Raw genomic sequence first — 22,339 nt, forward strand, 5'->3', positions numbered from 1 at the left:
GCAGGGTTAAGGCATGGCCCCCCACCCGGCCCTGTCTGCAACGCCAAGACGGCCCGCCCGCTTCGGGGGGCAGAGCTTGGGGGGGCCTGGCTTTTGTCGCTGCACCGGTCCTTTTGGGGGGCGGGCAATTCAAGACACACGCTCTTTCGGAGAGAGCTTGGGGGGTGCCCCGGGTTTCACACCCGCTCTGCGCTCGGATCATGTCCTTCCCGGGAGTTCATTCCTCTCCCGTTTCACGAGCTCCTGGCTTTTAAGGGCGCCTCCCCCAAGTTTCTGCAACAGCACTGGGACCCCCTCCGGGGGGGGCAGAGGTTAGTGCATTGGCCCCGCCCGGATTGGGCCTGCAGGAGGCGCCCTTGCAAACGCCGCTGGTTTCTCTCCTGTCCCGCACGTGTCCGAAGTCCCCGCCGAGCAGCCTGGAGCTGCCTCTCCACGAGTTTGCAGCCCAAGTCGCCCGGCCACGCCGGAGCCGAGGGGCAGTGGTGCACAAGCCTTGGCCGAGTCTCCTTTTCTGCAATCTCACAGGGCTGCAGAGACGCACCCCGCCACCCAGAGGTGCAGCCGCGTACCCTGCTAGGCCCTCGCTGCACTAGGACCCCGATTTCTTCCTTTGCAATCGGCTCCGGGTTTGATTTTAATAGAAGTCACATGAAGAGCAGCGAAATCAATCAGCCGAGTTGTTGGGTTTTTCCATGCGGTTTTCTGGCGCAAAACTGGAAGCCAGCGCGGGGGGGGGGACACCCAGGACTTGGAAACGAAGGAGAAAGGAGCAACGTCGCTATTTTGCAGCCGAAAAATCACTCCGCTCTGGGGCCGGTTTCGCCCGCAAAAAAAGGTTGGAGCGGCGCCTTGCCCGAAAACGCAGGGGGCCTGCTGGTCGCCAAAGCGGGACAGTGTCTGGCCGGGCGTCCGGCTCTCAACGCGAAGGGGGAACGGAAAACTCGAGCGAGGGGCTTTCTGGGCACGAAGCCCCGGTCCCGCGGGGGCCGCAACCGCCCGGCCAAAAACTCGCCACCAAAAGCCACCGACAAAAGCTACTTTGCAGGGAGGCGGCTGGCCCCTGGGCCAGATATTCATGTGGCAAGAAGCGGGGGGGACATGTTAAGGCACCGGGGCGGGGGGGGGTGTCTCTGAGGACTTGCAGAAAAGGCAAAGGAGGGAGGGGGGAAAACCTCCCCACAAGTGGATTTCCCCCCTTGCAAAGCAGCTGGCGCAGGCACGAAGCCCAGTGGGGCCCCGCCGTGCAATTACCTGGCAGGTCACAGAGACTTAGGGGGTGGGGGGCTGGGCTTCAACTCCCCCCCCTTCCCAAGGTGCAAGAGGCAGGAGTTTGCAGAGGGGGCAATGGCGCCCCAGGCTCTGGGGTTCTTCTCCTCCAAGCCAGCCCGGCCCCCGGTTCTCCCAGGCGGGGGGAGGCCGGCGAGACGCCCCCCGGCGCTGCTGCTCCAGCTCCCGCTCCTGGGCAAACACCCGCTGCCATGAGGCTGCTGCTGGAGCTGATTGATGGCTCTGCAGGCGCGCGGGGGGGGGGATTTAAAGGGCCAGCAAAACAGGGGGGAGCAGGCTGCCCAACCCCCCCTCCCCCAACCCCTTGGATCCTACGTTTCCTTCAGGGAGGGGCTCACCAGCCGCCCCTCCCCAGTGGTGGCTGCATCTCAGCACCGGGCGAGGGGTCCCCGTGTAACTGGCCGCCCCTCCCGAGAGGTGGCTGCATCTCAGCACCGGGCGAGGGATCCCTGGGTAACCGGCCGCCCCGCCCCAGAGGTGGCTGCATCTCAGCGCCGGGTGAGGGGTCCCTGGGAAACCGGCCGCCCCACCCCAGAGGTGGCTGCATCTCAGCGCCAGGCGAGGGGTCCCTGGGTAACCGGCCGCCCCGCCCCAGAGGTGGCTGCATCTCAGCGCCAGGAGGAGGATCCCCCCTCCCCTTCCTGGGACCCAGCCATGCGGTTCTGGTGTCTGGCGCCTGGGCCAATGGGGAGGTAGCGTTGGGCTTTGAGGGCGGAATGGAGCCATCCCTCATCCAATCAGCTGCGGCCCTGGGACTCCCTCCCCCCTTTAACCCCTTGCTCCCTGCTCCCTACCCTCCCTCACCGCCCCCTCCGCAACCGCCTCCCAGGGCCCAGGGGCTGGTGGGGCCGGGGGGGGGTCTCCCCACACCTGCTGCAGGGCCCACTATTGGGGGCCACTGACGGGCTGAGCTCTGCTAGTGGAGGGGTGTGAACCTCTGGAGAGTGGCCGAGTCTTTCGGGGGCATCACATGGCGAAGGGGGGTAGAGAAGACTGATGTGGGGGGGTCCTCTGATGTTTATGAGGTGCTTGGGGGGGTCACACTGTACGGGGGGGGCTGACTGAGCCGCCATGAGTACGAGAGAGACATAAACCCAGCCCCCCTACCAGTGCCCCTCACTCCCGACCCGCAGCCTCTGCTAGCCCAGCCCTGCCCCCCACACCCGCTCTGCCGGTGCCCCTCACTCCCGACCTGCAGCCCCCTGCCAGCCCAGCCCTGCCGGTGCCCCTCACTCCCGACCCGCAGCCCCTGCCAGCCCAGCCCTGCAGGTGCCCCTCACTCCCGACCCGCAGCCCCCTGCCATGCCCAGTCAGGGACAGGCCTTGTGTTTCTTCAGGCCCCCTGCCTGGTGTGGGGCGGGGGACGGGTGTGTATCTATTGCACCAGATTCCCCAGGCACCTTATCTCAGCTCTGCAGAGTCCAACAGTCCTTGGGGTCAAGGTGCAATTTAAGTCTGGGCCTGAGGGTCAGAGCTGGTGACCTGCGTCCGGCCACGCTGGCAAGACGGACTCCCAGGGGCTGCGGGTCGGGAGTGAGGGGCACCGGCAGGGCTGGGCTGGTGGGGGCTGCGGGTCGGGAGTGAGGGGCACCGGCAGAGCTGGGGGGGCAGGGCTGGGCTGGTGGGGGCTGCGGGTCGGGAGTGAGGGGCACCGGCAGAGCTGGGGGGGCAGGGCTGGGCTGGAGGGGGCTGCGGGTCGGGAGTGAGGGGCACCGGCAGGGCTGGGCTGGCAGGGGCTGCGGGTCGGGAGTGAGAGGCACCGGCAGGGCTGGGGGGGCAGGGCTGGGCTAGCAGGGGCTGCGGGTCGGGAGTGAGGGGCACCGGCAGGGCTGGGGGGGCAGGGCTGGGCTGGCAGGGGCTGCGGGTCGGGAGTGAGGGGCACCGGCAGGGCTGGGGGGGCAGGGCTGGGCTAGCAGGGGCTGCGGGTCGGGAGTGAGGGGCACCGGCAGGGCTGGGCTGGTGGGGGCTGCGGGTCGGGAGTGAGGGGCACTGGCACCTGCTTTAGGATTCCTGCCCCCCTCCCCCATGACCTCCACAGCTGTTTACGGCTGGTTCAAGGACTTGGTGGCCGATGGCTATCGGGGCGGCTCACGGGACCTAGCCGGGCTCAGCCCATCCCATCTGGGCTGCGTTATTTACTATAAACAATTCCCTGTCACCCCCCTCCCAGCTCCCACTGCACGGAGCCCTGCCGGTGCCCCTCACTCCCGACCCACAGCCCCCCCATCTCTGATCCCCCAGCTCTGCCGGTGCCCCTCACTCCTGACCCACAGCCCCTGCCAGCCCAGCCCTGTCTGCCCCCAGCTCTGCCGGTGCCCCTCACTCCCGACCCACAGCCCCCCCCATCTCTGATCCCCCAGCTCTGCCGGTGCCCCTCACTCCCGACCTGCAGCCCCTGCTAGCCCGGCCCTGCCGGTGCCCCTCACTCCCGACCCACAGCCCCTGCCAGCCCAGCCCTGTCTGCCCCCAGCTCTGCCGGTGCCCCTCACTCCCGACCCACAGCCTCCCCATCCCTGATCCCCCAGCTCTGCCGGTGCCCCTCACTCCCGACCTGCAGCCCCTGCTAGCCCGGCCCTGCCGGTGCCCCTCACTCCTGACCCACAGCCCCCCCCATCCCTGCTCCCCCAGCTCTGCCGGTGCCCCTCACTCCCGACCTGCAGCCCCTGCTAGCCCGGCCCTGCCGGTGCCCCTCACTCCTGACCCACAGCCCCCCCCATCCCTGCTCCCCCAGCTCTGCCGGTGCCCCTCACTCCTGACCTGCAGCCCCCCCATCCCTGCTCCCCCAGCTCTGCCGGTGCCCCTCGCTCCTGACCTGCAGCCCCCCCATCCCTGATCCCCCAGCTCTGCCGGTGCCCCTCACTCCTGACCTGCAGCCCCCCCAGCCCTGCCCCCCCAGCTCTGCCGGTGCCCCTCACTCCCGACCTGCAGCCCTGCCAGCCCAGCCCTGCCCCCCCAGCTCTGCCGGTGCCCCTCACTCCTGACCCACAGCCCCTGCCAGCCCAGCCCTGCCGGTGCCCCTCACTCCCGACCCGCAGCCCCTGCTAGCCCAGCCCTGCCCCCCCTGCTCTGCCCGTGCCCCTCACTCCCGACCCGCAGCCCCTGCCAGCCCAGCCCTGCCCCCCAGCTCTGCCGGTGCCCCTCACTCCCGACCTGCAGCCCCTGCTAGCCCAGCCCTGCCGGTGCCCCCTCACTCCCGACCTGCAGCCCCCCCAGCCCTGCTCCCCCAGCGCCCCTCACTCCCGACCCGCAGCCCTGCTAGCCCAGCCCTGCCCCCACCAGCTCTGCCGGTGCCACTCACTCCCGACCTGCAGCCCCTGCTAGCCCAGCCCTGCCCCCCCCAGCTCTGCCGGTGCCCCTCACTCCCGACCTGCAGCCCTGCCAGCCCAGCCCTGGCTCTCCGGGTTCATGGCAGGTCTTGATGCCGGATTCCCAGAACGAGGTTTATTCTTAGCTCCCAGCGAGACAAACAATTCGGGGCAGCCTGCTCCCGGGGCTGCCCCCTCCCCTTTCCGCAATCCCCCCCCCCCCCGAGACATCAGCAGTGACCTCACAAGGGCTCTGCCCTGGCACTGCTGCCCCCCCCACTCGTGAGCCACTCTCTGCCCCCCAGCACTGCCCCGAATGCTACTTTCCTGCTCCCCCTAGCCCCAGGGACCCCCCTTCCACCCTCCGGACTGGCAGCCCCCCCGAGGGCATGTCTGTGGCCAGGCTGCCCCTCGCCACCCTCCTCCTGGTGGCCCTGAATGTGGGTCTCTACCTTCACCCCCTGGGATCCCCCGAGAACACCTGCCTCAGTGTGCAGGGGGTCTGGGCTCTGGGCGAGTGGCAGCGCCTCCTGCTGGCCCCCTTCCACCACCTGGGATGGGGTCACCTGGGGCTGAACATGGGGGCACTGCTGTGGCTGGGGGCAGGGCTGGAGGGGAGGGTGGGCAGCGTGCGGGCGGGCTGGCTCCTGGGGGGCATGACGCTGCTGGGGGGGCTGGTCCACCTAGGGCTGAACGCGGGGCTGGCGGCCATCCTGCGAGAGCCCCGCTGCCGGGAACACTGCGCTGTGGGCTTCTCAGGTAGGGAGCCTGGGCCCAGCTGGGATGGGACCCAGGAGTCCTGATCCCCAGCCCCCCCTGCTCTGACCCACCAGCCCCCACTCCCCTCCCAGAGCCGGGGGGAGAACCCAGGAGTCCTGGCTCCCAGCCCCCCTGCTCTGACCCACCAGTCCCCACTCCCCTCCCAGAGCCGGGGAGAGAACCCAGGAGTCCTGGCTCCCAACTCCCCTCCCAGAGCCGGGAGAGAACCCAGGAGTCCTGGCTCCCAGCCCCCCTGCTCTGACCCACCAGCCCCCCACTCCCCTCCCAGAGCCGGGAGAGAACCCAGGAGTCCTGGCTCCCAGCCCCCCCTGCTCTGACCCACCAGCCCCCACTCCCCTCCCAGAGCCGGGGAGAGAACCCAGGAGTCCTGGCTCCCAGCCCCCTGCTCTAACCCACCAGCCCCCACTGCCCTCCCAGAGCCGGGGAGAGAACCCAGGAGTCCTGGTTCCCAGCCCCCCCCGCTCTAACCACCAGCCCCCACTCCCCTCCCAGAGCCGGGGAGAGAACCCAGGAGTCCTGGCTCCCAGCCCCCCCTGCTCTAACCACCAGCCCCCACTCCCCTCCCAGAGCCGGGGAGAGAACCCAGGAGTCCTGGCTCCCAGCCCCCCCGCTCTAACCACCACCCCCCCCACTCCCCTCCCAGAGCCGGGGAGAGAACCCAGGAGTCCTGGACCCCAGCCCCCCTGCTCTGACCCACCAGCCCCCACTCCCCTCCCAGAGCCGGGGAGAGAACCCAGGAGTCCTGGCTCCCAGCCCCCTGCTCTGACCCACCAGCCCCCACTCCCCTCCCAGAGCCAGGGAGAGAACCCAGGAGTCCTGGCTCCCAGCCCCCCTGCTCTGACCCACCAGCCCCCACTCCCCTCCCAGAGCCAGGGAGAGAACCCAGGAGTCCTGGCTCCCAGCCCCCCCCGCTCTAACCACCAGCCCCCGCTCCCCTCCCAGAGCCGAGGAGAGAACCCAGGAGTCCTGGCTCCCAGCCCCCCCCGCTCTAACCACCAGCCCCCACTCCCCTCCCAGCGCCAGGGGGAGGACCCAGGTGTCCTGCGTTACCTGTCCGATCCGCCCCCCTTTTGCAGGGGTCATCTTCTCTCTGGAAGCCATGGAGGGTCTCCTAGCGCCTGTCACCATAGTAACCCTGGGCAGCGTCACCATAACGACCAAATGGCTCTGCCTGGCTGAGTGCTGCACCGTGACCCTCCTGTACCCCAGGTGCGCGCTAGGGGGCGCCATGGGGCAAAGGGCAGGATGGGGGGCTCAGCACAGGGCTGGGGGGGATAGGGGCGGGGCAGAGAGCACTGTGGGGCAGGAGTCAGGGCAGGGGGCAGGTTGGAGAATAGGCAGGGTAGGAGGCCAGGCAGGGGGTGCTGTGGGGCAGGGCAGGGAGGCTGCAGGGCAGGGGGTGGGACAGGGAGCGGGGCAGAGTTTGCTGTGGGGCCGGAGATGGGGCAGAGGATGCTGTGGGCAGGACAGGGGGAGCTGTGGGGCAGGGGACGGGGCAGAGAGCACTGCGGGGCACGGCAGGGGTCACAGTGGGGTAGGGAGCGGGGCCAGGGTGGCTGTGGGGCAGGGAGAGGGGCAGGGGGCTCCGTGGGACAGATGACTCTGTGGGGCAAGGCAGGGGGGTTGTGGGGCAGGGGGCACAGCGCTGCCCCACTCTAACCCCCATCTCTCCTTTGCAGCAGCTCCTTGACAGGCCACCTGTCGGGAATGCTGGTGGGCGTGGCTCTCGCGGCCACGCCCCTCGGCTTGGCCACGCCCCTGTTCACCTGCGTATGATGGGACCACACCTTCGATAGCAGAACCGTCCCCACCCCACCGCCAGGGGGCGCCCTGCATCCAAACCCACCGTGAGTGACAGCACCTCTGGGACAGGGGGCTGGGAGCCAGGACGCCTGGGTTCTCCCTCTGGCTCTGGGAGGGGAGTGGGGGCTGGTGGGTCAGAGCAGGGGGGCTGGGAGCCAGGACTCCTGGGTTCTCTCCCCAGCTCTGGGAGGGGAGTGGGGGCTGGTGGGTCAGAGCAGGGGGGCTGGGAGCCAGGACTCCTGGGTTCTCTCCCCAGCTCTGGGAGGGGAGTGGGGGCTGGTGGGTCAGAACAGGGGGGGCTGGGAGCCAGGACTCCTGGGTTCTGTCCCTGGCTCTGGGAGGGGAGTGGGGGCTGGTGGGTCAGAGCAGGGGGGGCTGGGAGCCAGGACTCCTGGGTTCTCTCCCTGGCTCTGGGAGGGGAGTGGGGGCTGGTGGGTCAGAGCAGGGGGCCTGGGAGCCAGGACTCCTGGGTTCTCTCCCCGGCTCTGGGAGGGGAGTGGGGGCTGGTGGGTCAGAGCAGGGGGCCTGGGAGCCAGGACTCCTGGGTTCTCTCCCCGGCTCTGGGAGGGGAGTGGGGGCTGGTGGGTCAGAGCAGGGGGCCTGGGAGCCAGGACTCCTGGGTTCTCTCCCCGGCTCTGGGAGGGGAGTGGGGGCTGGTGGGTCAGAGCAGGGGGCCTGGGAGCGAGGACTCCTGGGTTCTCTCCCCGGCTCTGGGAGGGGAGTGGGGGCTGGTGGGTCAGAGCAGGGGGGGGCTGGGAGCCAGGACTCCTGGGTTCCATCCTAAGCTCTGGGAGGGCAGTGGGGGCCTGAGGGGTTAGAGCAGGGGGGCTGGGAGCCAGGACTCCTGGGTTCTCTCCCCAGCGCTGGGAGGGGAGGGGTGTGTGTATCTGTGACACAGGGTGGCCCACCACACCCCTTGGCCAGCCTGGGGGGCCTGGTGCAGCAGAGGCTGGAAGGGAGCAGTTGCCCCCCCCCAATCTAACAGCCCGTCTCTCTGTCCCCGCAGGCCCAGCCTGGAGCCGCCAGCCCCACTGCTCCCCGGCCCAGCCCCACGGCACCAGTTTGGCTCCAGGCCTGTTTTGTCAACTTGGCTCTGGTGCTGTTTGTAGGTAAACACGCCTGGCCTGCGTCTGAGAGCCCCTCTGTTTCCACTGCACACAACGGGCGGCTGCCCCACGCCCCAGCCCGCCTCAGGGCAGGGACTGACTGGCTCAGGAGCAGGGAATGGGGCAGGGGCCTGTCCCCTCTAGGGGGCACCGGCTCCCACTCGCCCCCAGGGTGGGGACAGGCTGGCTCAGGGGGACAGGGAATGGGGCACGGGCTGTCGCACGAGAGAGTGATCCCACACCGGTGGGAGAAGGCCGGGCACAGCAAACATCCCGTGACCCGGGGGCACAGTATGACGCGCCCTGGCACCACCCGCAGGCAGGGCAGGAAAGCCCCGTGTGGCCACATGCGTTGCTGTCATGCAACGACCTGCCAAGCGTGTGAGCGGCTGTTGATGCCAGGCCCAGGGTGGGCACGGGGGAACCCATGGGGACCTGCTGGTGTCACTTGGATAAGGCCAGAGCGCAAAGTGTGCCCATTGGCTGAGGCCTGGGTGAGCACAAGAGAAAGTTCAAGTGGACGTGTGGGAGGGCAAGTGTGAGAGTGTGCACTAGTGTGCGAGGGCTAAGGCACAAGGAGAGTGTGCAAGAGGCGATGGGCACACAGGGGGAGTAGTAGACGTGCAAGGCATTGCACATGTGGGCGAGAGCAGTTGTGGATGTTGAGCCATGCGAGGGGAGAGAGCAGCAGCCAGGATCACCAGGGAACGTGCGAGAGACGTGCAGTGTCAGCAGGCAGGCCTGGCACGGAAGCATGAGATTGCAGCAGCGCTCGTGGAGGATCACAAGCGTGTGCAAGACACAGCAGGACACACCCACTGTCACCTGTGAGGTGCGAGCTGCATGCACACAACTGACCCTAGTCACATGCAAGGGTAGGAGTGGGGGAGATGCTAAGCACGTGCCCACCCTGTTCTGAGGCAAGGACATTTGTGTGCACGCCCCCACAAGCACAAGATTGCACACGGTTGTGGGTGCATCACTGCTCACACTCGGGGGGCCGACAGTGCACGAGCGGATTAGCAGGTAAGCTCATTGCAGGCCACACAACCCAGGCATGTGCGAGGTCACAAGCGCACTGCATGCACACTCACAGGCAGCTGCACAGGGTCAGAAGGGCATGCACGGGGTCCCAAGCACGCTGCACGCAACATCACAAGGGCACGTGCTGGATCTCACACACACTGCATGCACAACCACAAGTGCACATGCCAAATTACACGTACACTGCATGTAAAATCACACGTGCACATGCCGGATCACAAGCGCACGATCACCAGTGCACCCACATGCAAAATCACAAGCGCACGCACAGGATCACAAGCGCACTCACATGCAAAATCACAAGCACACGCACAGGATCACAAGCGCATGCACAGGTTCACAAGTGTACCTGCTTGCAAAATCACAAGTGCATGATCACAAGCGCACTGCATGTAAAATCACACGTGCACGTGCCAGATACCAAGCGCACGATCACAAGTGTACCCATGTGCAAAATCACAAGTGCACGCACAGGGTCTCAAATGGGGCCCAGCGCATTAGCGGGGCCCCCTCAGCCGACCAGGTGACAGGAGCCACTGGATTGGGAGTCACACCCAGGGTGCCTGGGCAGGGGGCATAGGAGGGCCGGCGGGGGGCTCGGGTCCAACCCCCCACCACAGGACGGCAGTCACAAAGGTCCAATATAGATTTTATAGAGCGATCTCGAGAGAACCATTTCCAGCGCCAAAAACGTCTCTATATATTAAAAAGATCATTCACTTTTCTCTCAGAAAAATACTGCCAGCGCGGCCCCTTGTTCTAGGGGGCGGGATGGGGATGAAGCGTGGCCCCCCCAAAACCAGGAGGGGGCGTGAAGCTGAGTGAGGGGATGTTTGTCCGAAGCGGCAGTGGGGTGTGTGTGATCTCCCACGGGGGGGGTCGCCCCAGGGGAGGAGCTGGCTGGTTAAATGTGGGGTTGAGATGGCCAAGATTTTGGCAGCAGCGGTTGGGGGCGGCCTGGGGCTGGAAAAGGATCCGGAGTGGAGAGGAAACCGACAAAAAAAATTAGCAAATGGTGGGGCAGGAGGGAGCTAGGACTCCTGGGTTCTCTCCTCGGCTCTGGGAGGGGAGTAGGGGGTTGGGAGCCAGGACTCCTGGGTCCTCTCCCCGGCTCTGGGAGGGGAGTGGGGGCTGGTGGTTAGAGCAGGGGGGGCTGGGAGCCAGGACTCCTGGGTTCTCTCCCTGGCTCTGGGAGGGGAGTGGGGGCTGGTGGGTTAGAGCAGGGGGGCTGGGAGCCAGGACTCCTGGGTTCTCTCCCCGGCTCTGGGAGGGGAGTGGGGGCTGGTGGGTTAGAGCAGGGGGGCTGGGAGCCAGGACTCCTGGGTCCTCTCCCCGGCTCTGGGAGGGGAGTGGGGGCTGATGGGTTACAGCAGGGGGGCTGGGAGCCAGGACTCCTGGGTCCTCTCCCCAGCTCTGGGAGGGGAGTGGGGGCTGGTGGGTTAGAGCAGGGGGGGCTGGGAGCCAGGACTCCTGGGTTCTCTCCCCAGCTCTGGGAGGGGAGTGGGGCTGATGGGTTACAGCAGGGGGGACTGGGAGCCAGGATTCCTGGGTTCTCTGCCCAGTGCTTGCAGCAGAGGGGGGGCCCGCCCTTGGTGCAGGTCGGTGCAGGTCGGTGCAGGTCTGGTGTAGGTCGAGGTCCCCTCCCCGCTTAGCATACGCCGTCGAGGGGGATGGTCCGTGCTGGGGATGCTGCTGTGGGGCTGGTATCTGGGGTGCCCAGCCGCTCTGGCCAGCACCCCTGTGGGGCAGGAGAGTGATTCGAGGGCCAGCAGCCGGGAGGGGGAGCCTGAAGGCCAGGCCATGTTCCCCCACCCCTGTTTCAAGAGTACGGGGGCTGGAACATGGGAGGCTGTGAGGAAGCAGCTGGCCAGAGATGGGGTGACAGCAGAGGGGAGGGGTGGTGAGGAGCCAGGACTCCTGGGTTCCACCCCACGAAGAGGGGCTGGGGCTGCACGGTCAGTGGGTCTGGGTGGGGAGAATCTCACTCGGGCAGAGCCTAGACTGCGATGGGGTCAGAGCGGCTCAGAGGGGGACAGCTCAACCCCCCAGAAAAGGCAGAGTGCCGGGTGGAGCCCAGCTCCCCATGATGGAGCCCCCAGGAATCCCAGCCCCCATGGTGGAGTCCCCAGGAATCCCAGCCCCCCATGGCGTAGCCCCCCCGAGATTCTAGCCCCCAAAAGATTCCAGCCCCCCAGGAATCCCAGCCCCCATGGCGGAGCCCCCCAGAGATTCCAGCCCCTCATGGATCCCAGCCCCCCAGGGCAAAGCCCACACTCATTCCAGCCCCCAAAGGGACCCCAGCCCCTCCTGCTTGGGAGGAGAAGCAGAGAGGGCTCCCTTTCCCAGCATGCATTGCTGCCCCACCTCCAGCTCCCCTGGGGTTCCCCTCTGGACCACATGGCCCAGAAGAATCCCAGACCCCTCTTAAGGGCCAGCTAACCCACTTGACCCACATTCCCACCCCCCTCCACTTTCCCAGCATGCACTGCTGAAAAATCCCCACCGAGACTACAAGTCCCAGAATGCCTCAGTGCTGGGCCCAGAACCTCTCTTCAAGGGCCAGCTCTCCTCCGGGCCGGTTCCCTTAGAAGCCATCGCAGTAGTTAAAGCACTTGGTCCAGCCCATCCTCACGGCGTTGGGGCTGCGCAGCCGGAAGCCGGTGCGGGGGGGGGAGGGGTGGCTGCAGCGGCCTGCCCCCTGCTGGATGGGATGGGCACTTCCTGCCCACAGCAGCCGTCCGGGCACCTCGCTATAAGAAGGGGTTGGTGGCTGGATGCTTGATGACGAAGGGCGGGGATGGAGCTGCTGTCTGGGGGGACAAAGGGGGGTTAGAGAGACGGGGGACAGGTGGCAGCAGACAGACGGACGGCTGTAACTGCTCACACAGTCAGATACCAACGCCCGTTGGATCCCCGACTCGTACCCCACAACCCAGACCAGACCCCAGGGTCCAAGGCTGCTTGTCAGCCGGGCTCCACAGAGAGGGAGTGGAGCACCGCCCATGGGTGAGGGGAGCCGACGCAGGGGCCGGGGAATGCAGAAACCAGCAAGGAGGACGCCCTACTGTGCGGATGATGGGACAGATCTGATCTGGGCGATTGGGTGAGTCAGCAGAGTGGCTCTGCCCTAGGGAAACAAAGCTGGGACCTGGAGCTCCAGCTTCGCTGTGGGGCTGCTGAAGCCAGAACCCCCAGGAGAGCAGGGGAAGATGCCAAACCCCAGCAGGGCCCCACTGCAACCTGACTGGCTAGGAATGGGATGGTCCTCACCATGAAGGGATTGGTGGAGATCCCGACCGGCTGCCCCACTTGGGCTGCAGCAAACCCATCAAAACTGGAACCTGCAGGGGGAGAGGTGAGCTGCCAGAGAACCCAGGAGTCCTGGCTCCCAGCCCTCCCTGCTCTGACCCACCAGCCCCCACTCCCCTTCCAGAGCCGGGGAGAGAACCCGAGTCCTGGCTCCCAGCCCCCCTGCTCTAACCCACCAGCCCCCACTCCCCTCCCAGAGCCAGGGAGAGAACCCAGGAGTCCTGGCTCCCAGCCCTCCCTGCTCTGACCCACCAGCCCCCACTCCCCTCTCAGAGCCAGGGAGGGAACCCAAGAGTCCTGGCTCCCAGCCCCCCAGCTCTAACCCACCAGCCCCCACTCCCCTCCCAGAGCCAGGGAGAGAACCCAGGAGTCCTGGCTCCCAGCCCTCCCTGCTCTGACCCACCAGCCCCCACTCCCCTTCCAGAGCCGGGGAGAGAACCCGAGTCCTGGCTCCCAGCCCCCCTGCTCTAACCCACCAGCCCCCACTCCCCTTCCAGAGCCGGGGAGAGAACCCAGGAGTCCTGGCTCACAGCCCTCCTGCTCTAACCACCAGCCCCCACTCCCCTCCCAGAGCCAGGGAGAGAACCCAGGAGTCCTGGCTCCCAGCCTCCCCTGCTCTGACCCACCAGCCCCCACTCCCCTCCCAGAGCCAGGGAGAGAACCCAGGAGTCCTGGCTCCCAGCCTCCCCTGCTCTGACTCACCAGCCCCAATTCCCCTCCCAGAGCCAGGGAGAGAACCCAGGAGTCCTGGCTCCCAGCACCCCCTGCTCTGACCCACCAGCCCCCACACCCCTCCCAGAGCCGGGGGGAGAACCCAGGAGTCCTGGCTCCCAGCCTCCCCTGCTCTGACTCACCAGCCCCCACTCCCCTCGCAGAGCCAGGAAGAGAACCCAGGAGTCCTGACTCCCAGCTCCCCCCTCCCCCCCCGCTCTAACCCACCAGCCGCTACTCCCCTTCCAGTGCCGGGGACGGGACCCAGGCGTCCAGACAGGACCCAGGCGTCCTGATGGGGGCTCACCTGGTGCGGTGCCGTTGGGCTGGAAGGGGTTGGTGCTGGGCCGGGCAGGCGGGGCGGCGGGCGGGGCGAAGGGGTTGGTGTAGGCTGGAAGAGAGGGTGGCACAGGAGAGGTGGCTCATTGCTACTGGCTGCCGACGGGCGTTAGCGCCCCCCTGGACCAAAGCAAAAGCCACCTACCCCCGTAGGAGGGCGCAGGGCCGGGCGGGGGCAGGGCCGCCGGCTGGCTCAGGCTCCCAAAGAGGCTGCGGAGAAGAGAGACGGTGTTAGCCAAACCCACTGGGGTGGGGGGGAGCGCTGAGACACACCCCCTCCCTCCCCTACACAGAGCGGACCACCCACAATGCACCTGGGTTTCCCCACGGTCCTGAGCCTGCAGGCCAAGGGCGGGCCACCCCACCTGTCCAGTCTCCTGGGGTCCCGCCGCCCAGGGGCCACTGGGGGGGGGGTCCAGAGAAGGGGTTAATACCTGCCGGGTGCTCCGCCCATGTCCGGGATCCCGCTGCCAGGGTGGCTGGAGGGGGAGGCGCCAAAGCCGCTCACCTGGGCACCCCCTGCTGGCACAGAAGGGAACAGCGTGGTCACCCCCGCCAAGGCGCACGCCCTCCCTCTGGGGGTTGGGGCAGTGGGTGCAGCCTGCAGGCGCCAGGACCCCCCGACCCCACTGCATCCATCACGCGGGAGAGGCCAGGGAGCAGCGCCAGCGCCCCCGGTGCCCATGCCAGGCACCACTGCACTCCTCAGGGAAACATTATTTTTATATTAACTCCCAACTAAACTCAAATTGATTTTCCCCATCCTGAGCCTGCAGCCAACTCCACAGGCTGGGAGAGAAGCCAGGAGTCCTAGCTCCCAGACCCCCCTTGCTCTAACACCCCAGCCCCTACTCCCCTCCCAGAGCCAGGGAGAGAACACAGGAGTCCTGGCTCCCAGCCCCCCTGCTCTGACCACCAGCCCCCACTCCCCTCCCAGAGCCGGGGAGAGAACCCAGGAGTCCTGACCCCTAAGTCCGGTATCCCAAGGGAGAAGCAAACCACGATCATGATCTCACCAAAGCTGTAACCGCCCGGGACCGTCCGACTGGCTGGGAACAGGAAGCAGAGAGCAAAGGGTTAAAGCAAGAGAGATGCTAGGGGAGTCCCACCCCTCCTCCCAGCAGAGCTAGGGGGACCCCAGGCCTTGGAAGCAGGGACTGGGGACAGTCCCCTAGAAATACCCACCCACATGGGTAACCATTCACCTGCACATTCCCAGCTAAGATAAGACTAAGGGTCGGCCCATCATCATGAGCTGGGGAGAGAACCCAGGAGTTCTGGTTCCCAGCCCCCGACCCTGCTGTGACCCACCAGCCTGCAATCCCCTCCCAGAGCCAGGGAGAGAACCCAGGAGTCCTGGCTCCCAGCCCACCCTGCTCTGACCCACCAGCCTGCAATCCCCTCCCAGAGCCAGGGAGAGAACCCAGGAGTCCTGGCTCCCAGCCCCCCTGCTCTAACCCACCAGCCCCCACTCCCCTCCAAGAGCCGGGGAGAGAACCCAGGAGTCCTGGCTCCCAGCCCCCCTGCTCTGACCCACCAGCCCGCACTCCCCTCCCGGAGCCGGGGAGAGAACCCAGGAGTCCTGGCTCCCAGCCCCCCTGCTCTAACCCACCAGCCCCCACTCTCCTCCCAGAGCCTGGGAGAGAACCCAGGAGTCCTGGCTGCACCGCTGCTCTAACCACTAGACTGCATGGTGCCTCCCTCCAATCCAGCATTCATGCCAAGGAAGGCCCGGGCAGCGGGAGGGGCAGAGGGAGCATTACCTGCGGCTGTCGACTGGGTGTGGAATGGCACTGACGCCCCCCCGAAGGCCGACGCTACCGGGCTGCACCCAAAGGCATCAAAATTGGCAAAGGCAGCGTGGGCTGGGGCCTGGCCTGGGAAGGACATAGGAGGTCAGCCAGCTCCCAGCCTGCACTACCCAGTAACACATGGGGGTGTGTGTCTCGCTTGCTCAGAGCTCTATGATCAGCCGGCTCTCAGCCTATACTACCCAGTAACACCAAATGGGGGTCCCTCTAGCTCAGAGCTCTATGATCAGCCAGCTCCCAGCCTGCACTACCCAGTAACACATGGGGGTGTGTGTCTCGCTTGCCCAGAGCTCTATGATCAGCCGGCTCTCAGCCTATACTACCCAGTAACACCACACGGGGGTCTCTCTAGCTCAGAGCTCTATGATCAGCCAGCTCCCAGCCTGCACTACCCAGTAACACCACATGGGGGTGTGTGTCTCGCTTGCTCAGAGCTCTATGATCAGCCAGCTCCCAGCCAGCACTACCCAGTAACACCACATGGGGGTCTCTCTAGCTCAGCGCTCTATGGTCAGCCAGCTCCCAGCCTATACTACCCAGTAACACCACATGGAGGTCTCTCTAGCTCAGCGCTCTATGGTCAGCCAGCTCCCAGCCAGCACTACCCAGTAACACCACATGGGGGGGTGTCTCTCTAGCTCAGCGCTCTATGGTCAGCCAGCTCTCAGCCTATACTACCCAGTAACACCACATGGGGGGGTGTCTCTCTAGCTCAGCGCTCTATGATCAGCCAGCCCCCAGCCTATACTACCCAGTAACACCACATGGGGGGGTGTCTCTCTAGCTCAGCGCTCTATGGTCAGCCAGCTCTCAGCCTATACTACCCAGTATCACCTCACAGGGATCTCTCTAGCTCAGCGCTCTATGGTCAGCCAGTTCCCAGCCTATACTACCCAGTAACACCACATGGGGGGGTGTCTCTCTAGCTCAGCGCTCTATGGTCAGCCAGCTCCCAGCCTATACTACCCAGTAACACCACATGGGGGGGTGTCTCTCTAGCTCAGCGCTCTATGATCAGCCGGCTCTCAGCCTATACTACCCAGTAACACCACATGGGGGGGTGTCTCTCTAGCTCAGCGCTCTATGATCAGCCAGCTCCCAGCCAGCACTACCCAGTAACACCACACGGGGGTCTCTCTAGCTCAGCGCTCTATGGTCAGCCAGCTCCCAGCCAGCACTACCCAGTAACACCACATGGGGGGGTGTCTCTCTAGCTCAGCACTCTATGGTCAGCCAGCTCTCAGCCTATACTACCCAGTATCACCTCACGGGGGTCTCTCTAGCTGAGCACTCTGTGGTCAGCCAGCTCCCAGCCTGCACTACCCAGTATCACCTTATGGGTGCCTCACTAGTTCAGAGCTCTAACTGGCCAACTCCCAGACTGTACTATTGACCATCGCCACATGCAGGGTGTCTCCTAGCCCAGAGCTCTATGGTGCCTCCCAGCTTGCACTGCCCAGTATCACCACACGGGTGTGTCGTTCTAGCTGCTCACATTAACGCTGTATGGCTGGCGCGGGCAGGGCGCAGCAAGGCCTCTGGCTCCCCTGCCCCCTATACTTACTTGGGAAGGCAGGGAACATGGCGAAGGCAGGGACCGGCTGGGGGGCGGCGAAAGGGTCCCCACCAATATCCGCCAGGAGGTCTGTGCTGGCTTTCTTGGCCGGCTGGGGGGTGCGCTGGTGTGGCAGGCGGGGCTGGCCCGAGGTCTGAGAGACACAACTGGTAAGAGGCCTGTGGCCACGGCGTCCTGGCTCCCAGCCCCACCCACTCTAACCACCAGACCCTCCTTCCCTCCCAGAGCCAGGGAGAGATCCCAGGAGTCCTGGCTCCCAGCCCCCCCTGCTCTAACACACCAGTCCCCACTCCCCTCCCAGAGCCAGGGAGAGAACCCAGGAGTCCTGGCTCCCAGCCCCCCCTTGCTCTAACCACTAGACCCCACTCCTCTCCCAGACCAGGGGAGAGAACCCAGGAATCCTGGCTTACCCGGCTGGATCCGGCAGCTGTGAGGAGTCCTCCTGAGTCCCCTAAAAGGGTCTGCTGGGGCTTCACCTCTGGGGTGGAGCTCTGGCTGGCCAGGGAGGCAGCACCCTTGGCTTGATCCGGCGAGACGTACCTGCAGGGGGAGCCAGAAAGACACATTGCCAGCACCAGCCACAGGGACACCCCCAACCACGGTCAGAGAACCTTGGGGGCCTACAAAAATAGGATGGCAGCAGGATTTGAGCAGCCAGGATGCCTGGGTTCTCTCCCCAGCTCTGGGAGGGGAGTGCGGGATAGTGGGTTAGAGCAGGGGGGGCTGGGAGCCAGGACTCCTGGGTTCTCTCCCCGGCTCTGGGAGGGGGGTGCAGGATAGTGGGTTAGAGCAGGGGGGGCTGGGAGCCAGGACTCCTGGGTTCTCTCCCCGGCTCTGGGGTATGTCAAGTATGCCAAGGAGCAGGAACTGTGTGCCTCCATTGCACCCACAGGAGGGGCTGAAGGGGTGAGGGGCCCAGTTTGTGCTAAACCAAGGACAGTCCCCTCCTCTCCCAACCCCACTCGTCCGCCGCTCCACTTTTACCATCTCTTCTTCTCATATTTCTCCTGCAAGAACTCCTTCACTTTCTGCGGGTCCCTGGAGTCTGGGAGCAGCGACGTGCGGGGATCGAAGGATCCCAGCCAAACCTTCTGGCAGGCCTAGGACCAGCAAGACTTTGTTAGACAAAGGAGGCTGGGAGCCCGGACGCCTGGATTCTCTCCCTGGCTCTGGGAGGGGAGTGGGGGCTGGCGGGTCAGAGCAGGGGGGGCTGGGAGCCCGGACGCCTGGATTCTCTCCCTGGCTCTGGGAGGGGAGTGGGGGCTGGTGGGTACAGCAGGGGGCGCTGGGAGCCAGGACTCCTGGGTTCTCTCCCCAGCTCTGGGAGGGGAGTGGAGGCTGGTGGTTAGAGCAGGGGGGGCTGGGAGCCAGGACTCCTGGGTTCTCTCCCCAGCTCTGGGAGGGGAGTGGGGGCTGGTGGTTAGAGTAAGGGGGGCTGGGAGCCAGGACTCCTGGGTTCTCTCCCCGGCTCTGGGAGGGGAATGAGGGCTGGTGGGTCAGAGCAGGAGGGCTAAGAGCCAGGACTCCTAGGTTCTCTCCCCAGCTCTGGGAGGGGAGTGGGGGCTGGTGGTTAGAGCAGGGGGGGCTGGGAGCCAGGACTCCTGGGTTCTCTCCCCGGCTCTGGGAGGGGAGTGGGGGCTGGTGGGTCAGAGCAGGGGGGCTGGGAGCCAGGACTCCTGGGTTCTCTCCCCGGCTCTGGGAGGGGAGTGGAGGCTGGTGGGTTAGAGCAGAGGGGGCTGGGAGCCAGGACTCCTAGGTTCTCTCCCCAGCTCTGGGAGGGGAGTGGGGGCTGGTGGTTAGAGCAGCGGGGGCTGGGAGCCAGGACTCCTGGGTTCTCTCCCCAGCTCTGGGAGAGGAGTGGGGGCTGGTGGTTAGAGCAGCGGGGCTGGGAGCCAGGACGCCTGGGTTCTCTCCCCAACTCTGGGAAGGGAGTGGGGGCTGGTGGTTAGAGCAGGGGGGGCTGGGAGCCAGGACTCCTGGGTTCTCTCCCCAGCTCTGGGAGGGGAGTGGGGGCTGGTGGTTAGAGCAGCGAGGCTGGGAGCCAGGACGCCTGGGTTCTCTCCCTGGCGCTGGGAGGGGAGTGGGGGCTGGTGGGTTAGAGCAGGGGGGGCTGGGAGCCAGGACTCTGGGTTCTCTCCCCAGCTCTGGGAGGGGAGTGGGGGCTGGTGGTTAGAGCAGCGGGGCTGGGAGCCAGGACTCCTGGGTTCTCTCCCCGGCTCTGGGAGGGGAGTGGGGGCTGGTGGGTACAGCAGGGGGCGCTGGGAGCCAGGACTCCTGGGTTCTCTCCCCGGCTCTGGGAGGGGAGTGGGGGCTGGTGGGTTAGAGCAGGGGGGGCTGGGAGCCAGGACTCCTGGGTTCTATGTGCAGTGGGCTCTCAGCTTGGCACTGGTATAAGACAGGAAATCAAGGCCCGTCCCTGGCCTCTCACCTCGTTGCCGCGGGCCTGCAGGAACAGCACGTCGGCCTCGGTGAAGGTGGTCATGGAAATGGATTTGACGCGGTGCGGGGGATTCAGGCCGCGGCTGCAACAGAGACAAGGATTACGGCTCTGCCTCTCCGGCCGGCCCGAGGAGCCCACAGGGCTCTGGGACTAGGAGGACGAGGCCGGAGCCCCCCTCCCTGAGAACCCAGGCGTCCTGGTTTCCAGGTCACACACTGAAGAAGAATGAGGCCAAGGCCTGGGAAGTCCCAAGGTGCCCCGTGGCCTGGTCCTGCCCCCCTCGGCAATTGACTGCGGCTTTGGTTACATCTACAATTTTGCAGCGCTGGTTGTTACAGCTGTATTAGTACAGCTGTAGAGCGCCAGCGCTGCAGAGTGGCCACACTTACAGCAACCAGCGCTGCAAGTGGTGTTAGATGTGGCCACGCTGCAGCGCTGTTGCACACCGCGGGGAAGGAGACCTGCTTGGAGGGGGGGTCGGGGAACGCCAGAGCACACCGCGGGGAAGGAGACCTGCTTGGAGGGCAGTGGAGTTTGCTTAATTACCAGAAAGGCTTCCTCAGGTATGCTGGGATACCTGCTTATTCCACGGAGGTCAACAAAAACGCTGGTGAGTGTCTACACCTGATGACCAGCGCTGGTGATCCAGCGCTGGATCCTCTACACCCGAGGCACGACCGGGTGTACGGCCACTGCTGCAAACAGGGAGTTGCAGCGCTGGTCGTGCCCTGCAGATGTGTACACCTCCTAAGTTGCAGCGCTGTAACCCCCTCACCAGCTCTGCAACTTTGCAGTGTAGACAAGGCCTGCGTTACGGGACATTCAGCAGGTGAGCTGCAGGCTGCAGCGCTGTCCCTGGGGGGCGCCAGGGGCTCCTGCTGCAAGGGGGATGGGGGAGACTGTGAGAGACCCCCCCCCACGGAGCAAGAAACGGGGCTACAGGAGCCCCCCTGCCCCCGTGTGAGGTGGGGCAGGAAGGGTGGGATCAGATGGGGGCTGAGCTGAGGGTGGGACCCAGAAGCCCCGCCCATTTATTGGCCCCTCCCGAAGCACACTAAGCCACAGCCCTTCTCGTAGCCCCGCCCCCACTCACAATGCCCCCGAGCAGCCCACGCAAAGCCCCGTCCCCTGCCCCCACTAACAGCGCCCTGGCACACGAAGCCCCGCCCCCACTCACAGCGCCCCCGAGCAGCCCGTGCACACGAAGCCCCGCCCCCACTCACAGCGCCCCCGAGCACACGAAGCCCCGCCCCTGCCCGCAGCCCCGCCCCCGAGCACACGAAGCCCCGCCCCCTGCCCGCAGCCCCGCCCCCACTCACAGCGCCCCCGAGCAGCCCGTGCACACGAAGCCCCGCCCCCGCCCGCAGCCCCGCCCCCACTCACAGCGCCCCCGAGCACACGAAGCCCCGCCCCTGCCCGCAGCCCCGCCCCCGAGCACACGAAGCCCCGCCCCCGCCCGCAGCCCCGCCCCCACTCACAGCGCCCCCGAGCAGCCCGTGCACACGAAGCCCCGCCCCCGCCCGCAGCCCCGCCCCCACTCACAGCGCCCCCGAGCAGCCCGAGCACACGAAGCCCCGCCCCCGAGCACACAAAGCCCCGCCCCCACTCACAGCGCCCCCGAGCACACGAAGCCCCGCCCCCTGCTCGCAGCCCCGCCCCCACTCACAGCGTCCCCGTGCACACGAAGCCCCGCCCCCTGCCCGCAGCCCCGCCCCCACTCACAGCGCCCCCGTGCACACGAAGCCCCGCCCCCACTCACAGCGCCCCCGAGCACACGAAGCCCCGCCCCCACTCACAGCGCCCCCGAGCAGCCCGTGCACACGAAGCTGCCCAGCGTGATGTCCACGTAGGTGACGCCGCGCTGGCCGCACTCGAAGCAGAGGCGGTTGCCGGGCCCGGAGCCCACCAGGTCCCTGACGCGGCGGGACCAGACCTCGGACTCCGCGTCCCGCGGGGCGCCGGGCTTCCTGCCCCCGGACCCGGCCGCCATCAGGCCCCCGCCCCTCCCGCCTGCTGTCAGCGGGGCCGCGCCGCCCGAGCGCACTGCGCAGGCGCCAGCTCCCCCCCTCCCGCTTCCGCGCGTGCGCAACCGTCCCACGCCGTTTCCGTTAGTCGCCCGTGCGCCTGCGTCGCGAACCCGCCCTCACTGATTCGCCACAGCGCCTCTGCTACCGCCCCGTTCGACTGCGCGTGCGTTGGACGGGTGGGGCGGCGCGTGCCGCCAGCTCGCTGTTCTACGGCGCGTGCGCCACGTCCCGCGCGCTCCTCTGCGGCGCATGCCCCAGAGGAGGGCTGCCCGTTCCCTCGCTTTTTTTTTTTAGAGCGCATGCGCCAACTTCTCCGGAGGCGCCAAGCAGCGCCCCCCCGCCTCCTAGCGGCGAGGCGCGCGACCCCAACGGCGTGGGCGGGGCCTCACCAAACGCCCGCGCGGCCGTTCCAACCGCCGTTCCCGCCAAAACAGCCCCCCAGCCCCGCCCCAGAGACCCCCCAGGCCCCCACCACACTGGGGTTCCCTGCCCCCCCCAGACCCAGTCCCCCCCCACTGGGACCCTCAGCCCCTCCCCCCTGAGACCCAGGGGCCCCCCACTGGGACCCTCAGCCCCTCCCCCCTGAGACCCAGGGGCCCCCCATTGGGCCCCCAGCCCCTCCCCCCTGAGACCCAGGGGCCCCCCACTGGGACCCTCAGCCCCTACCCCCTAGAGATCCAGGGGCCCCCCACTGGGACCCTCAGCCCCTACCCCCTAGAGATCCAGGGACCCTCACCAAGGTCCCCTGAAAGGGAGCCCCAGCCCTTACCCCCGAGACCCAGGGTCCCTTAGCCCCTCTTG

The 22,339-nt window shown here is 66.8% G+C and overlaps 2 protein-coding genes across 4 annotated transcripts; one reads left to right on the forward strand and one right to left on the reverse strand.

The window, feature by feature from the left end:
* Positions 1-5,198: 5,198 nt before the first annotated feature.
* Positions 5,199-10,353, forward strand: LOC115643179 (rhomboid-related protein 4-like). 2 transcript variants are annotated; one of them, XM_030547026.1, is made up of 4 exons: positions 5,199-5,351; positions 6,449-6,581; positions 7,052-7,219; positions 8,182-10,353. In XM_030547026.1, exons 1-3 carry the CDS (start codon positions 5,249-5,251, stop codon positions 7,146-7,148), a joined length of 333 nt encoding a protein of 110 aa, XP_030402886.1. In that variant the 5' UTR covers positions 5,199-5,248; the 3' UTR covers positions 7,149-7,219; positions 8,182-10,353. The 2 variants fall into 2 exon arrangements, with proteins under 2 accessions (XP_030402886.1, XP_030402887.1); XM_030547027.1 differs by having other exon boundaries at positions 7,055-7,219.
* A 1,574-nt stretch (positions 10,354-11,927) lies between these two features.
* AGFG2 (ArfGAP with FG repeats 2) lies at positions 11,928-21,520 on the reverse strand. Of its 2 annotated transcripts, none has more exons than XM_030547006.1 (12): positions 21,308-21,520; positions 19,500-19,593; positions 18,056-18,171; positions 17,482-17,611; positions 17,060-17,204; positions 15,448-15,561; positions 14,701-14,733; positions 14,119-14,203; positions 13,830-13,894; positions 13,653-13,736; positions 12,596-12,666; positions 11,928-12,135 (listed from the first exon to the last, which is right to left on the reverse strand). In XM_030547006.1, exons 1-12 carry the CDS (start codon positions 21,499-21,501, stop codon positions 12,076-12,078), a joined length of 1,191 nt encoding a protein of 396 aa, XP_030402866.1. In that variant the 5' UTR covers positions 21,502-21,520; the 3' UTR covers positions 11,928-12,075. The 2 variants fall into 2 exon arrangements, with proteins under 2 accessions (XP_030402866.1, XP_030402865.1); XM_030547005.1 differs by having other exon boundaries at positions 14,119-14,206.
* Positions 21,521-22,339: the final 819 nt, after the last annotated feature.

Source organism: Gopherus evgoodei, unplaced genomic scaffold (assembly GCF_007399415.2).
Source record: "Gopherus evgoodei ecotype Sinaloan lineage unplaced genomic scaffold, rGopEvg1_v1.p scaffold_51_arrow_ctg1, whole genome shotgun sequence".
Classification (NCBI taxonomy): Eukaryota; Metazoa; Chordata; order Testudines; family Testudinidae; genus Gopherus; species Gopherus evgoodei.